The sequence below is a fragment of the Rhododendron vialii genome, chromosome 12a (genome assembly GCF_030253575.1).
Source record: "Rhododendron vialii isolate Sample 1 chromosome 12a, ASM3025357v1".
Taxonomy (NCBI): Eukaryota; Viridiplantae; Streptophyta; class Magnoliopsida; order Ericales; family Ericaceae; genus Rhododendron; species Rhododendron vialii.
This window is the reverse complement of record NC_080568.1, coordinates 23242802-23266681: the sequence shown is the minus strand read 5'-3', so window position 1 is coordinate 23266681 and position 23880 is coordinate 23242802. Positions and strand designations below refer to the sequence as shown.

Below are 23880 nucleotides of genomic sequence, written 5' to 3'. Positions count from 1 at the left end.
AATTTCAATCACAATTAATTATTACCGATAATAATTGATTTTCAATCTGGATCGTCCAAGTCGCAATTGACCTCTGTAACTTCTTCTTTACGGAACGGCAGAAAAGAATATTTCCTTTATCTCTACTTTTAAAAGGTGAACAAAGTGGGTGGGGTATCCTGAGGGAAAAAGAAGAGTGGAATAGAGTTTGCCCAAAGATGAGGAGAATTTTGTACGCGAACTTTAGAAAATACCCTCAGCTAAGGAAACTAATGGCATCTAGTCTGGGGGACTCATTTGGCACAAATTTTTGAACAATGGGGACTAAAATCGTGCAATTGTTATATCAGGAACCACAATGTCACTCTACAAGCATATATCGGGGACCAAATGTAAATAACCCCCCACAAATCACGCTTTATATCATTTAAAATGTGGGAATATCACTTTGGTTCCTCGACTGTGGAGGGGACTGGCTCACGACCAAAAACTTTACTCTCAATCGATCGTCGATCATGGCACCGCTCCTCTCTCTCCTCTGCGCCCTCTTCCTCCTCCTCAACCTTCGCGGTAAGCAATCTCTGCGTAAAACCCACTTCTCTTTTCAACTTATTTACCCGTACAACTATTTTCCTAAAACCAAACTTCAATTTCGACGTATTTTCAGCCTCCGCTCGCCTCGTGTTCGAAGAAGGCTACACGGTGAGCACTGTCCTCGACGGCAACAAGCTCAATGTCAACCCTCATTTCATCCTCCCCCGCTCCGACTCGTCCGATTTCATCGTTCTTGATTCGGAAAAAAGTACCTTTTTCACCGTCACATTTACCCCATCCCAAGGTACCCACGTAAATAAGGCCTTGTTGTTCCTGAATTTTTGTTTTGGTATGATTTTTGTTGGATTTGCGTTAATCTATTTTGGATTGACCATTTGGAGGAGTCCTATTAAAAAGTAAACATTAAACAATTACAAAAAATCAAAATTTCACAAAAAAGTAAACAATTAATCATTTGTCCTGTACTAACTATTTTAGATTGACCATTTGTCTCAACGAGAGGAGTAAAAAAGTAAACAATTACGATCAAAATCAAAAAAAGAAGAAGAAGAAGAAGAAGAAAGTACCAAACAGTTGTTTTCAGTCAATTATTTAATACTTTTTCAATTCCTAATACTTTTTCAATTCCTCTCGTCAATGATATGCTGTAGTGGATTCAATTTTGATGATCAGAAGATTCGGAACAGTTTATTTTTTTGTTTTAGAGCCAAAGTTATCTAAGAGGAAAAAAATCAGTTTCATATGATATCGTTAGTCTCCGATCCATCAGTTTTTTGGGGAAAGAATGGACGATATCCAACAAATATGCTTTGAAAAGTAGATAATTCAATTTTCTAAGAGTTAGTCGGATCATCAAATGGTTTGTGGTCCAGAAGTATTTTGTTGCTCTTCATATGTGTTTGTATTTGCTTGTACTATATCTTTATGAATATATGTGTAGAGAGTGAGATCAAGCGGTTATCTGGCAACGATTTGGGGTTTTCGGATGGTGATTTGGCCGCTGCCATGTTTAACAAGCCGAAAAGCTTTGCAGTTGATCTAAAAGGGAATGTATATGTCGCTGACAAGGGCAATCTTGCTATAAGAAAGATTAGCAAGTCAGGTATCATCACATCAATAACCCAATTTCAGATATTTTTTGTTCTGATTCCTTCGTGTTTCCGAAAGTTGGGTATTCATTTGCTTTGAGTGCAAGTTAAGAATTGTAACTTAAAGTGAAATGTTCGCGACTATGAGATCTCGATGGAAATTGGATGTGTGAGTTGTATTGCCAGCAATTGTTTGAGTTAATCAGAATTAACGTCGGCTATGATACTTGTAAGACTGATGAAGTTTTTGTTTCAAGAAGTTACAATGATTCGGGGAATACTACAAAGGACGGGGGGGTCAATTAAGGTCAACAGTTGGACTTTGTCAATTTGGGTCAATTAAGAAATGGTTGAGAAGTATCTAATCAACTTCTACTGGTCGGATAAGGCTTTTCTAAATATTTCCTTTCTCATAGGCACAAGTTTCTTTGTGCAACAAGTTTGAGTGATTACCTGTTTCATATTCAGGTAAAAGAATAACCAATAAAGAATGGGAAAAAGTCATGAACACATCGTGTGACATTTGACAAAAATACATGTACATCCCCGCACATCAGACCCATATCAAAGTCACCCTCTGAAATTGGAATGCTATGAGTTGTCTGTAGTCCCAGTGAATTTCTTATGATGTAGGCAAAATACAGCAAGTATTTCGAAATTGCGCCTCAGTAGTTATTTGCACCTCTTAAAGTAACTGATGGGATCCCATCGTTTTGATTGACTTGATATGGATCATATGATATTCTCGTTAAACCATTTTAAGAAAATATGTTTCGTGAAGTGCTCTTGGCAATTGGCATTACATCAACGGTGCCAGGTTAATTGCCAGTAATTATTGTCCTGATGTGAATATTGAGCTCATTCTTTCGACAATGATGCATTTTTAGGTGTGACCACTATTGCTGGGGGTTCTAAAACACCAGGTCATGCGGATGGACCTGGACGAAATGCATCATTCTCCCCTGATTTTGAGCTGGCTTTTATCCCTGAAAGATGTGCTTTAATGATCTGTGATCATGGTCATAAATTGGTCCGCCAAATTAACCTGAAGTCAGAGGATTGTGCCAGCGGTTCTCATTCTGGTAAGTATTCTCTGTTTTGTTCTACTGGAAATTGTGTTCTCAGGAAAAATAAATTAAAGAATTTCTGTAGACAACATGCTAACGCAATATATTAGGCCTCTCTTTTTGGTGTGTTGGTTCTCTGTAAGTTTGATGTTTGTATTGGTGAAGGTTTTTATAAATCCGGTGTTTATCAAACTAGGATGTGATTCTTCATGCCAAACTAGGTGCACAGGCAAAGATGTATTCCTTATTCGTGTTTTCAAAGGATGTGAGCCATGCAGCTATTCGTTTGGATTGTTTGGCATCCTCTTGTATTATTCTCGATGCTTGGTGACATTTGTATGCTAGTGCTAATTTGTAGGTATCTTATCATTGGAGGACATGATAAAAAGTGCTTTGGTATACCTTGTTCCTGATTATTTACCCTTACCTATGTCGTTGAAGCATCTTTGCCTGTGCACCTGGATTTTGGAAAATCAGTTGAGAGTATTTTTCAGATTCAAAGACAATGACATATCGTTAATTTTGTACATAAACGTTTCTCTCAGAATTAGGCATGTCAACTTGGGCTTGGGCTTTGGCTCTGGGGGTTTGTTGCTCCTTACTTGGCTTGATAATCGGGTTTGTTGCTCGCCCATATCTAACTTCCCGTGTAAGTATCTCCTTTATTTACTGTTGTACTACACGATCACACTGGGTTGCTTACATTTTGTCTAACCAAACTTTGTAGACAGGAAGGCTTCAACCCACTTTTGTTCAACGCGACATGGAAGCATTACCCAATGAGTCAGGGGAGACAAACACTGATGATCTGCTCAGACGTCAGAAACGCAATTGTTAGCTCACCACTTTACCTGGTTTTGAGGAGCTTCATCATGTTAAGCTTATCTCAACTGTCTCTAATGTTTAGGATAAAAACAGTAGAACCCCGAGTTTCACAAAAGACGTCTGTTTCTCTTTTAGATTCTGATGTTGTAGAAAGCAAAGAGATAACCAAGTCTCAAATGTTTGATGAACAATTAAAGGATTTGATGACTTTCGATGGAGTGGTTGAACTGCCTGAGTCTGCTGACAAAATATTTGAGCAAGGCGATGACAATGGAAACAAAAACCATGTTATGTCTGAAGGCCATCAAAGGGTAGACTATATGATACATGCTAATATAAGGGGTTTTGAGGAGCAGGGTAAAGGCGTCGCCGTGGAAGCCCTGGTGAGTAGTAGTTCAGGTTTAGTGAAGAGGAGATGAAATATTGAAGGAAGCTCTTTCTTTCTGTGCGACTTCCCCATTCTTCCTATCCACAACTGTTGTGTATGTGTGTAAGGATGGCTATGTGTGTAACCTTGACTTGTTAACATTTCGTATCTACATTATCATTTCGTGTTTTTCTTCTGATTTCACCTTCTTTTTTACCTGGTGTTGCTTCGCTTTTTGCGCGGCTTTATCTTATTTTAACTTCTTTTTCTTCACTCATAAGCGAAAAAGAAGGGGAAACGAAATGAAGGTGGATTCGAGTAGAGAGTGGTGTTGATTTTCCAATTACTCCTCTTTTTTTTATAGTCTCTCAAAAGAAAGAGAAAAGTGCTCGGTATATAATGTAGACGAATACGTCAAATTACGCATTTACGTCTTCTTTTTTTGGATCAAATTACGCATTTACGTCTATTAAGGAGAGGAGTACAACAATCTTCCTTTTGCAGGGTTAGAGGATCTCCACTCCCCTGTTCGGAGTTTTTGCTGAGCCAAACGGCTGAAAACGAAAACCCAGCAGCTTCGCCAGAAACCTCGCCTCTTACCCCGTTGCTACAGTGACTTGCCACACCCAGTGAGTCACTGTAGCTCTCTCTCTCTCTCTCTCTCTCTCTCTCTCTGCCTTCACAGCCACTTTGACGCCGAGGTTCCAGTCACCCTCCGTTGGTTTGATTGGAGTTTTGTTCCAGTGTTTCATTTCACGACTACGAAGCAAAATCTTGTTTCAGTATTTTTCTTTTATCCGCGGTCCAGTGTTTAGTTTGAGAAATTTTAGGGTCTTGATCTGTTTTCCAGTGGTTTCAATGTTTGATTTGGGATATTTGAGAAATTTTCAATTGTGCTTTGTTATTAGTGAATTTGATTTAGGGTTTTGAGTCATAGGGCTTTGAATTTGTTTTCCATTGGATTCGGTTTGGGAATGGGGAATGGGTGTTGAGTGGACATTTTAATGAGGCTCTTGGAGTATTACTCTAAATGTTACAAATTTACAAATCCCAAACAACCACTACTAATCAAACAGGAGAAAGGAAAATGATGTGATTTTGGCACTTTACTTTCTATTTTTGAAAACATCGTTTAAAAGAGAATTCATTGAGATCTATCAAATAAGATTTATATTGCATATAAATAGTACTATTACCAATTAAAAGTTATAGTTAGTTTTTTATCCGGTTGAGAAATAGGATGAGGGACAAAAAAATGGAAACGGAAGGAATACTTTTTTTTAATCTGGTCTAGTGTGAGCAATTGCGTGCACATGATCACTACCCGGACTTAATTGGTTTATTACAACTCTGATTTGAAATATAATGTAGAAAAGATTCCCTATGGTCACGTGATTGTGACTACTAGATTGTTGAAATCTATTAGAACTAACTAAAATGCATGTCCCACTTGCATTTAATAGATTTGCCGAGACAGAATCTTTATTCAGATACCAGATCATGAGTTTTTTTAGCTGAGTACCAGTTCATGAACATTACTATTAAATTACTACTTCATATCTAAGTTAAGACTTAAGACCACAGTCCACATGGTAGACCACTAATCAGTACTAACTGTAGAAAATCTTGTCTCTTCTTCTTTGGTGGTCAAGTCTTTTGTACCAAAAAAAAAGTATTTGTACTTCTGTTTCCATGCAATTTCAACCGCAGAATTGAACAATAATCTCTTCCCGGAAAGAGTCTTTGGAAACAGAAGCACAGACATTTTGAGTCCAGGTGACCTTGAGTGCGGTTTGTGTCCCTTTGATTGCCAAAACAAAATCCCATCAGCTCTTTGAATCCACTTTCATAGCACTTCAAATTTCCTTAAGGCTACATCTTGCATCAATTTCAAGTTCTTTGGCCACCAAGGGCAACTTGCACTTGGCACCAAATCTACTCCCCCCAACCAATCTCCACTTTCCAAAATGTTATTTTTCTTATACATCCATACCCTAAAATATTGGACTTGTTTCGAAATGCCAAAAACTCAATGTATACACTGATCAATACCCATGGGTATATCCCATCAAACTGATTCGAGAGCGAATACTACGGCTATTACCGATAGGATGGCTGTGATCCAGAGGCTTTATCACCACAGTTTCACGCCGCCCATCTTGCTCCTGAACTGCTCCAAACACAATCTCATTGGTTTTCTCATAGCTCCGCTCATAGTAAGTTTGTGGGGCCGATGATTGATACTGATGGTGATGCTGCTGTTTCTGAATGGGGGGCTGCTGCTGCTGCTGCGAGAAATCCCCATCCCATCCACTGTAAAAGTTACGGCTCTGCCTCAGCTGTTGCATTTTCTCGGCATCTTTGGACATGAACGCATATGTTTTACGCGGGGTTGGGGTCCGTGTTTCAATAGAAGGTGGCTCATCTCCATCTGGTATCACAAAGCTCTCTTGTACTGGCCAAGCATTTGAATACTTGTGGTTTTGGTGTTGTTGCGATTGGTATTGATACCTTAGTGGCTTCTTTCTAAACCCGGGAAATGTTGATCCAAGGATTTCTGTGACTGATGAACCAGTGTTGACAAGAAGCCTTCCAATAGACCCAAAGAAGGTTTCTTCTTGCTGTTCTTGTTCGCCCTCAGTAGGAATTAGGGGTGACCTCACAGAAGATTTCATTGACTTCTGATACGTTGTTGGAGGAATGCTCAATTTGGGTGTGGTCTCATCCTTCAATAGAAAAAGATACAAGGGGAAAACAAAACATGTATTAGATGGCTGCAAAAAAGACAGGAATTCTAGCGCGGTGGCAAACATTTTCGCACAGCTCCGTCAAAAAAAAGTCGCTCGTGGTTTTTTTACCCTCTCTTTATGTCTCGTGTTCTAACCTTAGTTTTGCCCCATATTCACATGCTATTTTGGATTCCTGAACAATTAATTGCTTCCTATAATCATCAGCCCCTCCCCATTTGACTTCAAATGCCATGTTTGTGGTCACAAAAACAATGCATATATTGCTTGATTGGTTACTTTTGTTCCTTAATTTTCTTAGCAAATACATGAATTAATCGGATCCCTGCCCTTGTATTTAGGACAAGTTGGGGAGTCACGTGTTCAAAGCAAAGTTCTCATTAGAAACCAATGGTTTTGTTACCATAACTTCTGAGCATGTTTGCTTTCGCTATAAAGATGAGTATAAAGTTCTAGAACTTGCAACAGACCCATTTGTGTGTTTGGGTGGTGCTTCTACTTGTGTGTATCCAAATGCAACAAGTGAAAGAATTAACATGACCAAGGGATTAGAACCATAAGTATGAACTGAGAATTAGAACTCACATCCGATGGAGATACGATGGTACCAACCCTTCGTTGCAGCAATGCCAACATGTAACCAAAGAAGCCAGCTGCTACAAGAACAACGATTCCTGCATTTAAATATAAGATGTAGTAAAATACTGCAAAATCTTAAATCGCATATAGTATAATGTCTGATAGATTATTTTACCAAGAGGGAAACCACTTCCGTATTGGTAAGCACAGTCATCAAAGTGCAGTTGAATCTCTCGAATTGCCTGGTTTCCTCTGTCTATGACAAGGAGAGAGCAACTGCTTCCGATGTATATCACATCAAAATCATTCGAAAACTTTGCATCTTCACTAGGTCCATCTACATGGCCACCTCCACGACTCCATTTGCCTCCTGCTATTGTTGTAACCCCTGCACAGATAAAAATGAACCACTTTGGCATTTGCTAGAGTGGTAACCCTATATTCTGTGTTTGCATCACTGATTTTGGTGAGATTTATCAGTTGAGGAGGGCAAAGAATAGATAAAAGAAAATTACTAAAAAAGCGAGGAATCTTTAAGAGAAGATAAGAAAGTGAAAAGACTCCATTTCTTGATAAAGAGAAGAATCTCAAAGAGAAGATAATAAAGTGAAGAATCTTAAAATTGTATGTCCGGTTTCAATAACACTTTTATCCTTTCCTTCATACTCCCACATAAATCCATGATCCCAAGTTCCCAACACATCCATAAGTTCTATCATGCTTCAAAGACAACAAGTAGCGAGCAGCATGTACAAGAGCCGAAACGAATAAAGTGATTTCAGAGTTCTAACGACTTCTACTTGAAACACACAATCATAGCCATGATAGCCATGATAGAACAAGAACCTTGAAGAAATGAAGAACAAATACTTCTAAGTGCAGGAATGATAAAAGAAAACATGAGTCGAATGTGCGATTTACCTGCATCACCTATTTTCCTGATTGCCATATTCATAGTATCAGCAATATAAATGTTTCCTCTGTCATCCACTGTAAGCCCCTTTGGGTGGTTCATCCTTACCTCTCTTGGTTTCCCATCTACATGTCCAGAGTATCCTTCTGCAGATCCAGCAACCAGCTTCGGCCGGCTATCTGTAGTTTTATTATACAAAAAGAGTTATTCTACTATTAACTTGAATATATTATTTAAAATAAACCAAAATAAATCATAACAGATAATGTCATCATAACAATTGAATTTGGCAGGTATGTAAACTTTCCATAGGATATAACTCTTGGAGCATAAGTGTACAAGTTAGAAAAGGGACAATCAAACTTTCCATAGGATATAACCTCCCAATTTCCAATTTCAGTTAATTAAGAAAGAATTCAGTAACTTGCTTCAAAATGCACAGCAACGCCAGATGCTAACTTGAACTATGTACTGATACTCAACCTTCAACAAACATGGCTTTGAAAAGAGAAAGTTTTCCAGGAACCCAAAAAAGAGAAGTGCAGAAAGTTCAGAAAATCAATTGAAAGTTCAATGTAGTCTCCTGTCTGGTCTGCTTAAATCATAACTCACCTCAACGAAGTGGAAAACTCTAATACCACCAAAAGCAAATCTAATGGGTCAAAACTGTAAAAGAGTTCAAAATGAGGAGCAAAGCTTCCAGTTAAGAAGCTACTATACATAAGACAAAAAGAGAGCAAATATGACAACTAACAAAAGAAACAATTCATTTGTAGGTTCTGGACAATAAATCAGAACCCACTAAATTTCTGACAACAACCCATTTGAAGCGAAATCTGTTAAAAACCCAAATTAAAGAATTTCAGCCAAATTAACACTTAAAAAAACTCATCAGATAACACCAACCCAGCAAAATTTCAAGCCACTGCACCAAAAAACCCCTTACATTGAGACAAAGGGGAGGAGATCTTGTAGAGATTACTGTTAGCAGAGTCCAGAACAAGAAGCTCCCCACTAGGCAACACCTCCACAGAATGGGGCTCTATCCCAAGCTTGCTCCCATCAAACACTGTCTCAACATTATACCCACTCTCAAACTTCATCAACGGACGGCCAGTAATTGCTGAAAACACCAAAACCACAAAAAACCCACCATTACAGATTAAAAAACTCTAATCCATAATCTACGCATAAACATAAGATAAAACCCAAAAACCCAATGTTGGTTTTACAAGAGTGCCATCATTCATCAGAGATCCGCACCTGTTTTGGTGGTAGCTTTGAGGGACCACAACCATTTCATCAGAACAGAAACAGCATTGGAGAGAAACCCACTAACAATCTCTGCCAAGAAAACAGTATACAGACAGCGCACAATTATATACACATACATCAGCTATAGATTCAAGCTAGCAAGCTGAAACAGATCAAATTGAAACAAAAATAAGAACTCACTTGCAGGGGAAGGGTAAGTGGCTTGAGCAGACGAAAACCCACCAAACAAGACCAAAAGGGTGAGAGCCAACACCAGCACATTCTTTCCGATTGGCGTCATTTTCTTGCTGATCATTGCATGGAACCCTAGTCAAGAAAACTGGCTTGTTCAAATGAAAGGGGAGGCAGTGAAGAGAGTGTGTGTGGGTTTGTGGGGTTTCTGATTGTTTGAGCTTGGAGAGGGAATGCAGTGATAGAGAAAAAGACGGAAGAGACAAAAGGAAATGGGGAAAAGAGAGAGAGAAAAGCGGTGATAAAAAAAAAAGGCAAGAGGTTATAAAGAGGGGAGGGACCAGGGTGGGGAGAATCAAATGCTGTGAATCTGTGATTAGATTTGCGCGCTTTAATTAGCACAAAGATTTGTCCATAAACAATGCCCGTCATTTCATACGTATAATCCTAAGATAATCACTCTATTTTCGTCACCTGGGTGTTTAAATGAATGTTTTTTGCTGGTTCCACTTTCGCATTGAACATCTGGTCAAATCCCCTGTTCATTGTTTACCTTTGTTTACTGGTTACTGGAGTAAATGAAGGTCCACGTAAAATTGTTTGGTGCACACTTATCTGGCTCGCATATCGAAAGAATGGACAGCAACTTCTGTCCGCCGGCGGTGAAAACCGTAGGGCCACTACCCTCATTGTGGTCTCGGCGTGCGTTTGGTTTTTTTCATCCGAAATGCTTATTTTGTAGGATCAGTTAAGTAGTATATTTACGCAAAAATTTATTTTCATTGGACATCGATAGTAATATCAGAAATTGAATTTTGATTTATAAGCGGACAGTCAAGAAGTTGGCAAGGTTCACTGTCCTTGACGGAGACGTGGGTTCGAGTCCCAACGAGTGGCTTGGCCTCACGTCTGCGGATGAGTCTTTAAATCATTGAGGGGGAGCTTATGCCAATTATGCACTAGGTGGTGCCATAATAACGGCCCGTTCTTATGAACGGTAGTTATAGCTCGAACCGGGTATTCCATCGGCGGGCAGAAAGCCCTTATAATCACGTCCAAGGGGTTGCGTTGCCCCCTCCCACCCTTTTTCGGATCAAAAATAAAATAAAATCAATCATTCTATGGAAAATCGACAACTTAACCGAGTTCGTTAACTATAAATCTTTCTTTAGTCTCGTATTTTCTCAGTCGATTAAAATTTAAGAAAATTAGTAAATAAACAATGGTTATTATCATTGGAGCACTTGGATCATATTTCACAATCTAACGTCAACTTCTTCTTTTTTTAAAGCTGTCGTCAGTACTCAGTAGCTAAAATCTGATTTTCGGCATCGAATATCTATTCTAGTGCTACACCTTTCCCTTGTTACCAAAAAAGAACCGAGATCCCATAATTTGTTACTTTGGCTCATGATTCAGAGAAAGGAAGGGGGATATAATGGCACGACTGAGCTAGTCTTGATGACCTTCTTCATCGAGAAAGGGGATATAGTGGTTTGGTGGCTAGGGAGGGGCTACGCCGCGAAGGGTGGCGCACCAGTGGTCTGTGAGACTCTCGCGAGGGTGATGACACCCCGCAACCAAGAGGTATGGAAGAGATACATGTCAATATTTTACTAGACCACTAAGTTTTTAGTACTAGCTAGCCCTGAAGTGTCTATAAATACAAGGAGTTCAAGTTCTGTCTAGATGAGTGGTTTCCGCCATCGTCCATTGTGGATCCTACCAAACATCTATTGCAATAATTTAAACTGTTCATTTTGTAGGAGCCCACAAAATAACATATCTACGCAAAAAAATTAGTTTGATCGGACATCAATAACTATATCAAAAGTTGATTTCTGATTTTTAAGACGAATGGCCAAATTCTACAACTAGTTTTTTAAGTTAAACTATTCATGACCGTTTATTTTATAAATTAAAATTTAATTTTTGATATAGCTATTTGATGTTGGATGAAAACTAATTTTTTGCGTAGGGTATATTATTTTGCAGGCCCTACAAGATTAATGGTTCAAATTATTACAATGACCGCACAGTGAAACCCACAATGGGCGGCAGAAACCATGGAATTTCCACCTCATCCGGAAAGATTTTTAACTCAAATACGAGACCATCTTTTTAGATTTCTTAGAGAGTGACATTTTAGAGAGAGAAATTATGTAGTACTTCATCCGTTCCAAAATGAGAGTCCACTTTCACTTTTTTCTGTTATTTTTATCTTGTTTATATCTTTCAATTTATAATATCTTTTATGATTCTAAAAAAAATTCTAATAAAATTAATTGAGATCTATCAAACAAGATCCGAATTGGATATTTTTAGCATTATACATTAAAGATATAAACAATATTTTGAAGTGTTCAAAATAGTAACATAGATTCTCATTTAAGAACGGATGAAGTATTAAGTATTAATTCCTACGGAGAGTCTCCCTAGAATGACTGCACCCTGTTTTTCTCTAAGAATCATTTCTGTATTTTCATTTTCATGCCCTATTCTTCACCCATCTAGATCACTTCAATCCCTCTCCTTATCATCAATCATCCTCACGTCTCCAGCACTCTTATTCTCAGAAATATTTGGGCTCAGATTTGAACCTCTGTTACAAAATTTTATACTGGAAATCTCCTTAACATCAAAAGTAAGAATTATTACATTTTACTAGAAAAAAAGTATTGGTACACGACATTGAGAAATATCTAAATGCGAAAAAAAAAAAAAAATTTGTACTTGACCATAATTTTATTATGGATAAATGTCCCTTCTTGGCTTGTCTCCTAAAATGAAAATAATATAGCCCTTCATCCTAATTTGTTTTGGCGAACAAATATGAGGCGGGCTGGAAGGGATTTATAGGGGTTGGTTTTCTGTATCTAGTAAGGGCAGCAGAGGATGCTGTTGCCCTGGACAGCTGCCAATCCCTGGGAAGTCGCAACACATAATTAATCTGCGCGTGTGCAAATGTGAAAGCGTTTGTAAATTTTATTTCAAAGTACTAAAATTTCCAATAGTGATAAGTGATAGCGAGGAAGAATTATGGACTCTGGAGTTAACAACCCCAAGGGTTTGGCCTGAGACCTGGGTGTTTACTTTCTCCTAAGATCTTAGATTCGATTTCCCTCGTCAGCAACTCTTAGGGCCACCTCACCCCACGTGTAACAGTTTGAAATGGATGTGGAAGGGGCTGTAGGGATTAATCCGAAGTGCGCGCAAGCTGGCTCTGGACACCCTGCATTACCGAGTGTTAGTTGGGTTTTGTTGGAAGCTATGCGCCCCACACAATTGATTAAGACTCGATTTTTAGGGTCAAACTGCAAAAATAAATATTCTTGTGAATTTGTGCAAATGGGGTGCCTCTGACCGAACCGAAGAGAAAATTAATTGATATGCATTTAGAAAATTAATTGATATGCTTTTAAACTGGCCCAACACCCCACCGTCGAACCAAAATTAAAAAATGAAAACCGAGTCCTTCATTGAATATTTCTCTTTGGTCGGGTACACTGCAGCAAGTGGTCTATTCTTTAGTATTTATGGTCCTAAAATATGAGAGAGAGAGAGAGAGAGAGAGAGAGAGAGGGAGAGGGAGGGAGAGAGAGAGAGAGAGAGAGAGAGGGGTGGCACATTTACTGGAGCCATGTGGAACAGAGGGAAGCACCCAAGTGTTTTGTTCTAAGCAGTCACTATCCTTATCTCAATCAATTTGGGAATCCAAATAGGATTTGTGTGCACCACCTAACCAACCAACAGAATTAGTGTCTGGAGAATGGTTGGTGCGAGCTCTTTAAATCCTTATCCAATTGGGTATTTAACGGACAATCCACACAAAAACAAAAGATTGATGTTAACAATAAGCCACTGTTTTATAGATTCCCAGCACTTCCTCGGTCCGTTTCCTGGTGTGCTAGAATGGGAACATAGCAGTGCGAAATATGGCTATTACGAACCAAGCTGCTTAAAAAGCTAGAATGGGAAATATATGACGTATGGCTGCTATGAACAGAGCTACTTAAAAATATCTCATTCGGGCTTGGCTAGTTTACTTACCGAGTGATTTCAGCTCAATTTTTAAGATTTAGTGAGCGATCAAGTCGAGTCAAGTATGTACACCTAAGACTATGGAATTCTAATCAAGTTTAACTTCTAACAGTAAATGAAGTGTGTGTCTAACTTAGATTACCTTTTTGTTTATGTTTTGATGTTTGTAGATTTTGCATGTTTTACCAATACAACTTACGAATAGTAAAGGTAATTTTCCTATTAAGTTCATAATATTCATTTTTCCCTTTCTGTGGATTTAGAAGGTGAAAACTAGTGCATTTCTATAAGAACCAAAATCCAAAGCACCAAAATTGAAGTTTATTAAGATTAGCTTTTAAAACTGCATTTAAAGTGATTTCTGGTCTAGAAAACAAAAATAGAAGCTATGTCAAACGTTGAAACAACTCCGGGTACATTATGCTCCAGAAGCTATTGCAAATGTAGCTTTGATTTTTCTTTTTGAGCTTCAGCTCAAGCCAAGCTCGGCTAGTCGATAGGAGATTGTGGTAAGATCACGCCGAGCTTGAGCTTCTCGATGCTAGCCGAATGTGAAAACCCATATCTGTTAAACCACAATGCATAATAAATCCGGTTGCAAAATGCAATTAGGGTTTACGATAAGCTCCTAGGTGAAACCTGAGACAGAAGGAAAAGGCAGAACATTTCTATTTACGTAGACATGCATCAACAGTCTTCACCGAGTATTCAATCACCCTATCACAACAGAATCTGAAATCAATTAGCATTCAAAAGGAACAATAGCAATTCTAAGTCAAATTGACATTGACGTATAAGAAGAATGAAAAATCATTGTAGCTATACACATGAACGCTGCTTTCTTTTCAGTAAGGCCAACCATTATGAGGATCCGCAAAAACTGTACACGAAGGGGATCACCCGAAGAAGCTTCCTATTCCGGCTCAATTCTGGTGTCCAAAATGGGACCAAAACTCATCATTCTAATCTTCCATCATGCATCCAACAAACAAGCCGCAAAAACCTAAGGCGGTATTTGGATAAAACCTTCAGATAGAAAAAGGAAAAGTCGAAGGAATCCTATCACTTCTCTATGTTCTTTTTGCTTCCCTTACCCAAATCATTGATCCAAATACAGCCTAAAGACGTCAATCCAAGGTTCAGCCATGCATACTGATTTAAGCTCACACCCACGATCGAGAGAAAAATAATTTTCCAAGAAATTCAAAGCCATCCACACCATCACTCCGCCATTCATATCTCAAAATGAGCTATCGAAAGACACCTGAAAATGGGCAATATTCGTAGGTTTTGGACTCGAAGCATCAGCAAGGCCTCTAAGCAATCGCGCCACATCAGTAGAATCATCAAGATAGTACTTAGCCTTGCTAGGCTTTCGTCCTACAGTACAAGCAAATATCTGTGGAGCTACAGGCAGGGAAGGACTAGAGACCATGCGTAATACGCTCTCGAACATATCTTCATCTGATCTATCATCTCCAATGCACATCACAAAATCCGGCGAATCCCCACTGTTAACCATCTTTGAGAGAACCTTCTCTGCAACCAACCCTTTGCTTACTCCCTGCACATTGGGATATACTAGTGAATATGTTACCAAAGTGGAAATAAATGGAAACTGTTATTATTTTCACGCTAGTTTACCGAGAACATGAAATCCCCAGCCTTCTACAGTTACCCTTGCCAAGTTTTCGTAAAAAATTATTCCCGCCCAAATCATTAATACCATCAAATAAATCCATTCAATGCACATGGCTACATTTTCATTCGTCCAGTGGTCTTTGATTTCAGTAAAATTCAATTTTACAAGAATTTCATTGCTCAAAACTATTCCAACAGGTGTAGTACCTGCTGATAAAAGTCCTTTTCAAAACAGCACCTACTGATGAAAGCAAGGTAACTTAATTACTTAAGTACTTAACAAAAGAATACACTAAAAAATGTTTCAACACCATGACTGGTTATGTGGGTTCTACATTTTCTATTTTGTGGCTAACAATCACAATAGTATGCATAAAAAGGGGAAATAAAAGGTATTTATAAAAGAAATCTCAGAGGTTTTTGCATGAATGTGACAAGAGTGAGTTTGGGAGTCGATGTCTGTTGATGAATGTGGGTATGGGTAGAGTGGGAATTTATAACGACAAACTAACACAACTCGAGCACCATATGAAGTTATCTGTAGAGAGATGTCATACTTGTGGCTTGACTTCAACAATATGTTGGCCCCTAGAGACAACAACTGGTTCATTCGAAAGTACATTTTCCAAATGATCCAACAATTCCTTGGCTTGGCAAGATCCAAAGTCTGGGTCTGCATCTTGATGGTGCCATACCAATGCACTCTCTTTAACTTCAATATTAGACCCATCAGTTGCATCAGTGTATGACTTCATCACAGGTTCCACGATTTCCTTCCAATCCAGGTCAGCACTCGAGAGACTGGTTTCCCAGTCACAGTTTTTACACCACCTACAATAACAAAGGGCCAGATTATGTAATTCACTCCAATGAATGTCTCAAAATTCCAGCCAAACAAACGGAACACAAACAAAACATGTTAGTGTCATACCTAACGAAGTACCCATGTTCAGCAGCTATTCCCAACCTCTCACATTGTGAAAGCCACTCACTCAGTGAACCTCTTCCCCTCCCGCTAACAATAAACACAGTGTTCCTTGAATCGTTACATAAAGTATTGAGAACAGTAACAACATCAGGACTGGGACTTTTACAAATAGAGCTCTGAGGAACCACAGTACCATCATAATCCAGAAATATCGCCCTTCTATTAGACCTTTTGTACTCAGAAACGATATGGTCAATTGACAACTTTCTAAAATTCGGAGAAAGCGAAATGACTCTGAAGCCCAGGCCCAACCCAATACCCCCGCAGCGCTTACTACAGTGATCTTTACAAGCTCTTTCCAAATCCTGCATAAAGCTGCGGGCCCAATACGCCACATCATGAGTACTGACATATCGATAATGCTTCACATGCCTCAATTGTTTCTCAGAATCAGGCATTGTGAGAGCCAAATTCATAGCCTCAGCTACGGAATCAATGTCCCATGGGTTAACCCTAATTGCTCCACTTAAAGAAGGCGAACACCCTACAAACTCAGACACAACAAGCATGCTTGTCCTAGGGGAATCTTTTTTGATACCCATGGCATCATCCATTTCCAAAGAGCCCTGTCTACAGACTATATACTTATAAGGAACTAAGTTCATCCCATCGCGCACTGCATTCACTATACAACATTCTGACACAGCATAATAAGCAGTCTTTTCGTCACGGGCAACGGGTCGGTCAATTAGAATCACTGGCTCGTAATTGGAGGACCCATAATGGTCGTTGATCTTTTTGGCAGTCAAATAGGTCTCTCTTTTTGCTTCCCGTACATCTTTTCCTGAGCTTCTAGCGGGGTTGACTATTTGAACCAAGACTAATTGGCCCTGAAACTCTTTATGCTCATGCAATAGCTGCTCAAACGCCAGTAGTTTCAGACTGATGCCTTTGAAAATGTCCATATCATCGATTCCAATAATTACCTTTTTACCCTTGAACTGTTCTTGAATCTCTTTGGCTCTGAGGGATGTAGAAGACTGATTCAACACCGATTCAAGTCGGCCTATGTGAATACCCACAGGCATAATCTTAATGTACACCATACGGCCAAAGTAGTCAAGCCCAATGTGCCCCCTCTTAGATTCATAGTTCAGACCTAGCATTCTACTGCAGCAAGATAGGAAGTGACGTGCATAATCAAAAGTATGAAAGCCAATTAGATCACAATTCAGCAATCCTTTGAGAATTTCATCTCTAACAGGAAGAGTTCGATATATCTCAGATGAAGGGAATGGACTGTGGAGAAAGAACCCTAGCTTCACTCGATTGAAGCGCTTCCTCAAGAAAGTAGGGAGAATCATGAGGTGATAATCATGAATCCAAACATAATCCTCCTCGGCGTTAATTACTTCCATAACTTTCTCTGCAAATATTTTATTTGCAGCCACATAAGCCTTCCAAAGTAGTTGGTCAAATCGATCGCCGTGATCAGGGCACATAGGTAGCATGTAGTGAAAAAGAGGCCAAATTTGCTGTTTGCAGAAACCATGATAAAAGTCTTTCTGAATTCCAGTGGGAATGAACGTGGGCACACAATTAAAATTGTCAAAAAGAATCTGGGCAATTTCTTCTTGCTCAGTGGGATCCACTTCCACCTTGAGAGAACCCACATACATGACCTCAGTCTCAGGCGAAAAGCCATCCTTTGATTGTAATAGAAGCAAATCTTCATCCCAACTGAAGCACCATTTAGCTGTTTCTGCATCCCTTTGAGCATGCAAAGGCAGCATATTTGCTACAATAATTATACGTTCACGACAAACTGATAAACTTCCATCTGAATCCCCATCCAAGTCAGCAATGATTCCAGGATCTGTAATCACCCTTGGAAGAGCTCTAGGAGTTTGAGGGATATCCAGTACGTCCCCAGAAGCCAAATCCAAAATGTTTGCACACGGTCGTGATGCCATGACTGGTGGGAAAATTTCCATGAATGGTTCGGACCAATTTTGTGAAAACAAGCTTGCTTTTATGCACAATTAAATACCTACAGAGAATGAACTCTATATTAGTATTGCATTAAGCACATCATAGCCCTAGATTTAACACATTCCATATCATATGATCATCCAAACAATTCATACAAGCATAAATAAATATGACAGAAAAAGAGAGTACATACCCCCTTCCCTGTACACCCACAAGAATGTACAGATTTTTGCACCCCTAAAATCAAGTTCTCTACGCACACTCCATCCGCACACACGCACCCCGGGTGGCACACCAGTTAATATTCCTCTCACGAACTATTCTAGTTCCAAAAAAGTTTGGAATCTACCATATAAAAGTTTGATAGATATGATAAAAGGAATTCTAATGTTCAGCATAAAAACTAAAAGCATTAGCTATCATCTTAGAATTCTACTGAGAATCAATCCTTGTTGGGTCTATTCTTTACAATCTACCCTTGTTGGCCGATTACAAAGCTGTAGAGTGGCATGAAAATTGAAAGAGAGACTTTCACAAGTATATGAAAATCTTGTTTGTAAACATGAACTTTAGTTATGTAATACACCGATACCCCTTTTCTCCAGTCAAGACACACTAAGTGTCAAGTTCTTTAAAGCCCGATTGACACACAAATGAACCACGATCTACAAGAAATATGAGACAATCACGACCTACAAGAAATGCTAATGAAATTAATGAAGTAGAAACAAAAGTGTTAACCACAAGACTGAAAGGAAACTGAAACCCTAGCTAGATGATGCTAGCCATACAGGAAACTGTCTGATCTGATTAGATGAAACACCTTACTGGGAACGTCGGTAATCACTAACAGTGCAATCCGATTATAAGAACCATAACTGAACAGTAGGGCACGAATAACGACTGTAAGAAACTGCCTGAGACAACACCATAAATACAGTTTTGATGTATCTATGATCATGCAAATCAGAGTTTATTATCATGAACAGAAGATACCACAATAAACCAAACCAAGTCCTGTGTCCCAATCAATTGGGGAAACACAGGAACCCTTGCTCACTTATCAGCACACCCAGACGCCGATGTGGTGCCCCTTGCTCATTCTTCGAAACGCCCGAAGGCAAAAGCAACGCGTTGCTTGCGGGGAACGCCCTAGCATATTGCGTATTCATATAAGGATTTCAGTCATATAGATCTAACTGGGCTTTTATGTTCTAATTGTCAGCTATCTAACACACAACCCTCCTCCTTTATCCAGGCTTGGGATTGGCAATAGAAAAATAAAAGACTGATAAGATGAAACTCCTTACTTGGGGGCGACCATAATCACCTATAGTATGATCCGATTTTAAAAAACCGTTACTGAACAGTAGGGCACAAATAACAACGAGAGGAAACTGCCTGAGACAACGCCATAATCGCTGTTATCATCCATCAATAAATTAATCATGAAAAGCAAACTTTACTATCACTAACAGAAGATACAAGATTCTCATTTAACCTTTCATAGTTTCACTCCTACCCTTCTACACAAAGTTCCCAAACATATCCCTTAGTCAGCATCTTTCTTCAATTAAATTTTCATCGGGAAAAATAAAAAAAACAAATAAAATAAAATTCTTCAGGGTTCAAATCATCTTCAATTTGTCCTCTTTTCCTAGGGAAATGAAATATAATTTTCTTTCATCCATCCAGCATGAACTTAACACGCTTTTTTCCTAGACACGAATCCGACTATGACTACGAGCTATGCAAGAGCGTTGGATATCACGGAATACGATGCCCTTGAGAGAGCTCAACCGAGAGAATAGATTCATGAAGCCGACCCCAATTAATTGAGATGTAAGGCTTGGTTTGGTATGATTTGGTTCGGTTATTTTCCTAAACAAACTGATCAGGGAGTTCTCATATCTTACACAAAAATGAAAAGGGGATAAACCAAAGAACTCAAAGATACCAACAAGCTTTGTTACTCTCTCTTTTTTTTAATTTATTGAACAGACCAACCAGATTTGTTTTTTTACAATCAGGTGTCCGAACTCGCTTATTCGCACCTCGACTAATCATGGGATCATAAATCCACCATCCACTGGCGGGACCAACCAGCTTTGTTGAACTCAAGATAACAACTCAAACCGTAACCGAGGGTACAAAAAACTAAACTCCAAAACACAACCAAGTCTTCGACCTCTCAAAATGCAACAGCCAAAACATGCGATACAAAAACAAAATGAAATCAAACCAACAAAAAATAAGAAAATTTCTCCCAAGAGACAAAGGGTTCCTCATAAATAAATAATACAAATAAATATGGCATAGAAATTCCGCCTGACTGACCCTGTAGAACTCAAAACAAAATCCATCAATTCCGCATCGAAGACGACAACTGCGCTAGTGTTCGCTACGGTCGTTTAAAATCGAGAAAACGGAAGTAGAAGAGAAGAGTTTCTAAATTTCGTTTACTTCTGTTACAGTTTCTCGGTAACCCAACGGATAGTGGAGGGCAAATCAAGAGCAAATCAGACAAAGATCCCGAGTGTGCGCACTTACCCAAGAAAAAGGTTGTCGTGGTCGGAAACGAACGGATTTGGGCCGGCCAACGGCGTTGAAAGTGATTGGAGAAACAGGATTGGATGTTCAAACGGAAGTGAAGAATAGAAACACAGAGAGAGAGAGAGAGAGAGAGAGATCAGAAAACGTATTTTAGAGAGAGAGAGAGAGATTGGAACAAGAATACCGCGGTTAAGTTTTAACCCTGGATGGGGTTATTAACGTTTTCGAGTGTCTGTTATCATATTATTACCAGCACCCTTAGTTTTGACTGATTTTACGTTGTTGCCGCTACCTAATATGCATTTTCTTTGTACTAGTGGTTTTTTTTTTAATAATAAAAGAGATCATTTACATTATATATGAAGTATTAAAGTATAAATTCGGGATACTACATCAATTATGAGAGTTCATGAGATAACGAAATCCAATAACTCAATCAATGCAAGAAATAATAAACCCATTATAGGATGGAAATAAAGAAATAAAAGAAAAAACTCCTCTAAGGGAAGAACAACTACACACAGATGGGGATCAAACTTCTGATTACCTAATGAGATGCAAGAGTTATAACCAGCTGAGCTAGCTTCAGTTATATTAGTAGCTCGAGAGAGAGATATCTTCATTTTAAAAATGAAAATGGAATAGTGCTCCACATATACTTCGATGAGAGCACACAACGAAGGAAGCCAAAAGGCAACATGCATGGGGATAGACATTGTTTTGTGAAAAAGAGTGATTTTATGGACTAATAGTTGTGAAAAACTAATATTACGTCATTTAATAATATAGTGCGTGCCTTGTTTCGTGGTACTATTATTGAACTAACGGATATGTAACTCATTACTAATCGCTGAATTCAAATATGTTACATGTCTTTAATGCGTAGTCTGAGATGAGAAATATTTTGTAGTATGCGGAGAGAGAGTATCTAACTCCTTAATTAGTGTGACTCCTCTGAATTACTTATGTACAATATTTAATGCGTAGTCTGAGATGAGAAATATTTTGTAGTATGCGGAGAGAGAGTATCTAACTCCTTAATTAGTGTGACTCCTCTGAATTACTTATGTACAATATTTGGGCCGATTATGTTTTCATCCTTATCTATGTACAATTAAATGGAAAAAGAATTCAATGTGGAACTAAGATTGAACCAATGCTACAACTCTAAAAGTCTGTATCTCTCTTAATCAATTTACTCCTACATTTACACGTGTGTTAAGGGTAGGGAAGCGGCCAGGATTTACACGAAGGAGGAACCAAAACTTAAAACCCAAAATTCCATGCTCAAATGATTACATGAATTTTGAAGTTTTGTTACATATATTTTGAAATTTAAGCATGGAATTATAATTGGAACTACTTCCATTTAAATTAAAATCACTCCCTTGGCAAAAGCAGAATGGTAGGATATGACAGCAACCTATTTTTCACTGTTCAAACCATTTAGTCTAAAGCTTTTCTCATATTTATATCTATATTTGGAAGAGTTCTAAGATCAATCTTCTTTAAACTTTTCAGATGTTTACTTTATCTTTGAGCCTCTCATATGATGATAGGTGTAAAATAATAAAGCACAAAAAATCTTTGCTTACTTTACAAACAATTTTACTTTCACTTATGGTGTCTAGTTTCTTTTTGAGATTTGGAGATGCTCATATAGCACATTATTACTATTTAATTAGTAGATTTACACCCCCAGGTGGCTCCGTCCGTGGTTAAGGAGACTATTGTAATCTTCAATGAGGTGTTTTGTAGTTAACCTAGATGAGGAAAATGGGGTGGAATAGTTAATTTCAAGATTAAGTGTGGTTTTGCTCACCCAAACTATGAATTAATTTTAAGTACTACTCCCTCCGTCCCTAAATAAGTGTCTGGAGAGCAAAACTAGGCTTTACAAAACATGCATATTTTTTATTAAAAAAATTAATTTTTTTTCACAATCTAATAGAACTCATTGTTATCTATTGATTAGTGAAAAAAATTGATTTTTTTAACGAAACAAATGTTTTTTTTTAAGACCTAGTTTTGTGCGTCGGACACTTATTTAGGGACGGAGGGAGTATAAGAGAATTCATTAGCATTCAACCACTAATAAACTACATTATCCTCTAAACAGTGTATCTTTTGAATTATTTATTTATTTATGTAAAAGGAGGTCCACCTTCTTTCTTTCAATAATAGTTTAACAAAAAAAAAGTTGGTCAAATTTTGGATAAGCAGAGACCCTGCCTGACTTGTCATGGCCTAACTTGTCACCTTAATTATAAGTGACCCATCCAGTTACACCTCAAGTCCCTATCTGATGGTATCTTTATGAAAATCTCAATATTTCAAGAAAGGAAAATTTTAAATGTGTGAATGTGTATTAAAAAATATAAAAAGTATAAAAATTCTTCTTCTTTTTTTTTTGTCTTTTTGTGTATTTATTATCAGTTTAGAAAGACCGTTTTAAGAAAATCTGAAAACCTCAATATACAAACAACCCGACTAACTGCAAAGCAATTGTGCACAAATCACTGTGTGTAGCTCACTCCGAGTCCACACACAAATAATCTGAGCCGTTCATTGCATGTAAAATATTTGTTCAGAGGCCCCCTTTTCAAAAAATCAACGTAATCCGATACCTATAGGAGCTCGATCCAATCATTTAATTTTTCAGGATTCTGAAATCTGAATGAAAAATCAGATGATTGGATCGACCACTTATAGGAATAAGATTCAAATGATTTTACGTGAAATATTTTAAATTTAATGAACGGTTCAAATCATTAGAGTAAAATCAGGAGTGGACCATGCATCATGATTTGTGCACAATTACTATGCAGATAGACTTTCTGATATACAAAATCTTCGCTTGACACAAACATACACCCACTGCTGATCCAGAAAATCGAAGTAGAGGCACCTTCCAATCATATACTTGAAAACAATTTCCACGGTAGAGCACAACCAACTTTAAATATTCTCCACTTGGCATAAAAAATTCTAGTGCACTTTTTCACAAACATTTCCAAACACAAGCATGAAAATTACAATATTCTACATATAAAAAGTGTAAATTTTGAATATCGTTGAAAAATTTAGACACATTTAGAATGAATACTAAGGTCTGAGGGTAATAGTAAAAATATCAAAAATCAAGAGGAGCACGACAAC

At 38.2% G+C, this 23880-nt stretch overlaps 3 protein-coding genes across 4 annotated transcripts; 1 reads left to right on the top strand and 2 right to left on the bottom strand.

The window, feature by feature from the left end:
* Window positions 1–388: 388 nt before the first annotated feature.
* On the top strand, window positions 389–4070 carry LOC131310921 (uncharacterized). 2 transcript variants are annotated; one of them, XM_058338186.1, is made up of 6 exons: window positions 389–549; window positions 647–817; window positions 1475–1636; window positions 2510–2704; window positions 3235–3338; window positions 3421–4070. In XM_058338186.1, exons 1-6 carry the CDS (start codon window positions 495–497, stop codon window positions 3931–3933), a joined length of 1200 nt encoding a protein of 399 aa, XP_058194169.1. In that variant the 5' UTR covers window positions 389–494; the 3' UTR covers window positions 3934–4070. The 2 variants fall into 2 exon arrangements, with proteins under 2 accessions (XP_058194169.1, XP_058194170.1); XM_058338187.1 differs by having other exon boundaries at window positions 3417–4070.
* A 1642-nt stretch (window positions 4071–5712) lies between these two features.
* LOC131311486 (uncharacterized) lies at window positions 5713–9858 on the bottom strand. The gene is made up of 7 exons (XM_058338976.1): window positions 9576–9858; window positions 9384–9464; window positions 9067–9243; window positions 8129–8299; window positions 7383–7595; window positions 7214–7302; window positions 5713–6607 (listed from the first exon to the last, which is right to left on the bottom strand). Exons 1-7 carry the CDS (start codon window positions 9688–9690, stop codon window positions 5927–5929), a joined length of 1527 nt encoding a protein of 508 aa, XP_058194959.1. The 5' UTR covers window positions 9691–9858; the 3' UTR covers window positions 5713–5926.
* Window positions 9859–14254: 4396 nt separating this feature from the next.
* LOC131310726 (probable alpha,alpha-trehalose-phosphate synthase [UDP-forming] 9) lies at window positions 14255–20908 on the bottom strand. Its single transcript, XM_058337906.1, has 4 exons — window positions 20719–20908; window positions 16180–18226; window positions 15806–16079; window positions 14255–15171 (listed from the first exon to the last, which is right to left on the bottom strand). Exons 2-4 carry the CDS (start codon window positions 18168–18170, stop codon window positions 14848–14850), a joined length of 2589 nt encoding a protein of 862 aa, XP_058193889.1. The 5' UTR covers window positions 18171–18226; window positions 20719–20908; the 3' UTR covers window positions 14255–14847.
* Between the last annotated feature and the right edge of the window lie 2972 nt (window positions 20909–23880).

Excerpts from the sequence above, each read along its gene's own strand:
- LOC131310921 (XM_058338186.1), top strand. The coding sequence starts at position 495 with ATGGCACCGCTCCTCTCTCTCCTCTGCGCCCTCTTCCTCCTCCTCAAC. Across the intron at positions 550-646 it reads CCTCCTCCTCAACCTTCGCG|CCTCCGCTCGCCTCGTGTTC; the intron begins GTAAGCAATCTC and ends ACGTATTTTCAG. Across the intron at positions 818-1,474 it reads CACATTTACCCCATCCCAAG|AGAGTGAGATCAAGCGGTTA; the intron begins GTACCCACGTAA and ends ATATATGTGTAG.
- LOC131311486 (XM_058338976.1), bottom strand. The coding sequence starts at position 9,690 with ATGATCAGCAAGAAAATGACGCCAATCGGAAAGAATGTGCTGGTGTTG. Across the intron at positions 9,244-9,383 it reads CAAAGCTACCACCAAAACAG|CAATTACTGGCCGTCCGTTG; the intron begins GTGCGGATCTCT and ends TGGTGTTTTCAG. Across the intron at positions 7,303-7,382 it reads CGGAAGTGGTTTCCCTCTTG|GAATCGTTGTTCTTGTAGCA; the intron begins GTAAAATAATCT and ends ATTTAAATGCAG.
- LOC131310726 (XM_058337906.1), bottom strand. The coding sequence starts at position 18,170 with ATGGAAATTTTCCCACCAGTCATGGCATCACGACCGTGTGCAAACATT. Across the intron at positions 16,080-16,179 it reads GAACATGGGTACTTCGTTAG|GTGGTGTAAAAACTGTGACT; the intron begins GTATGACACTAA and ends TTGTTATTGTAG. Across the intron at positions 15,172-15,805 it reads TTGTTGAAGTCAAGCCACAA|GGAGTAAGCAAAGGGTTGGT; the intron begins GTATGACATCTC and ends CCCAATGTGCAG.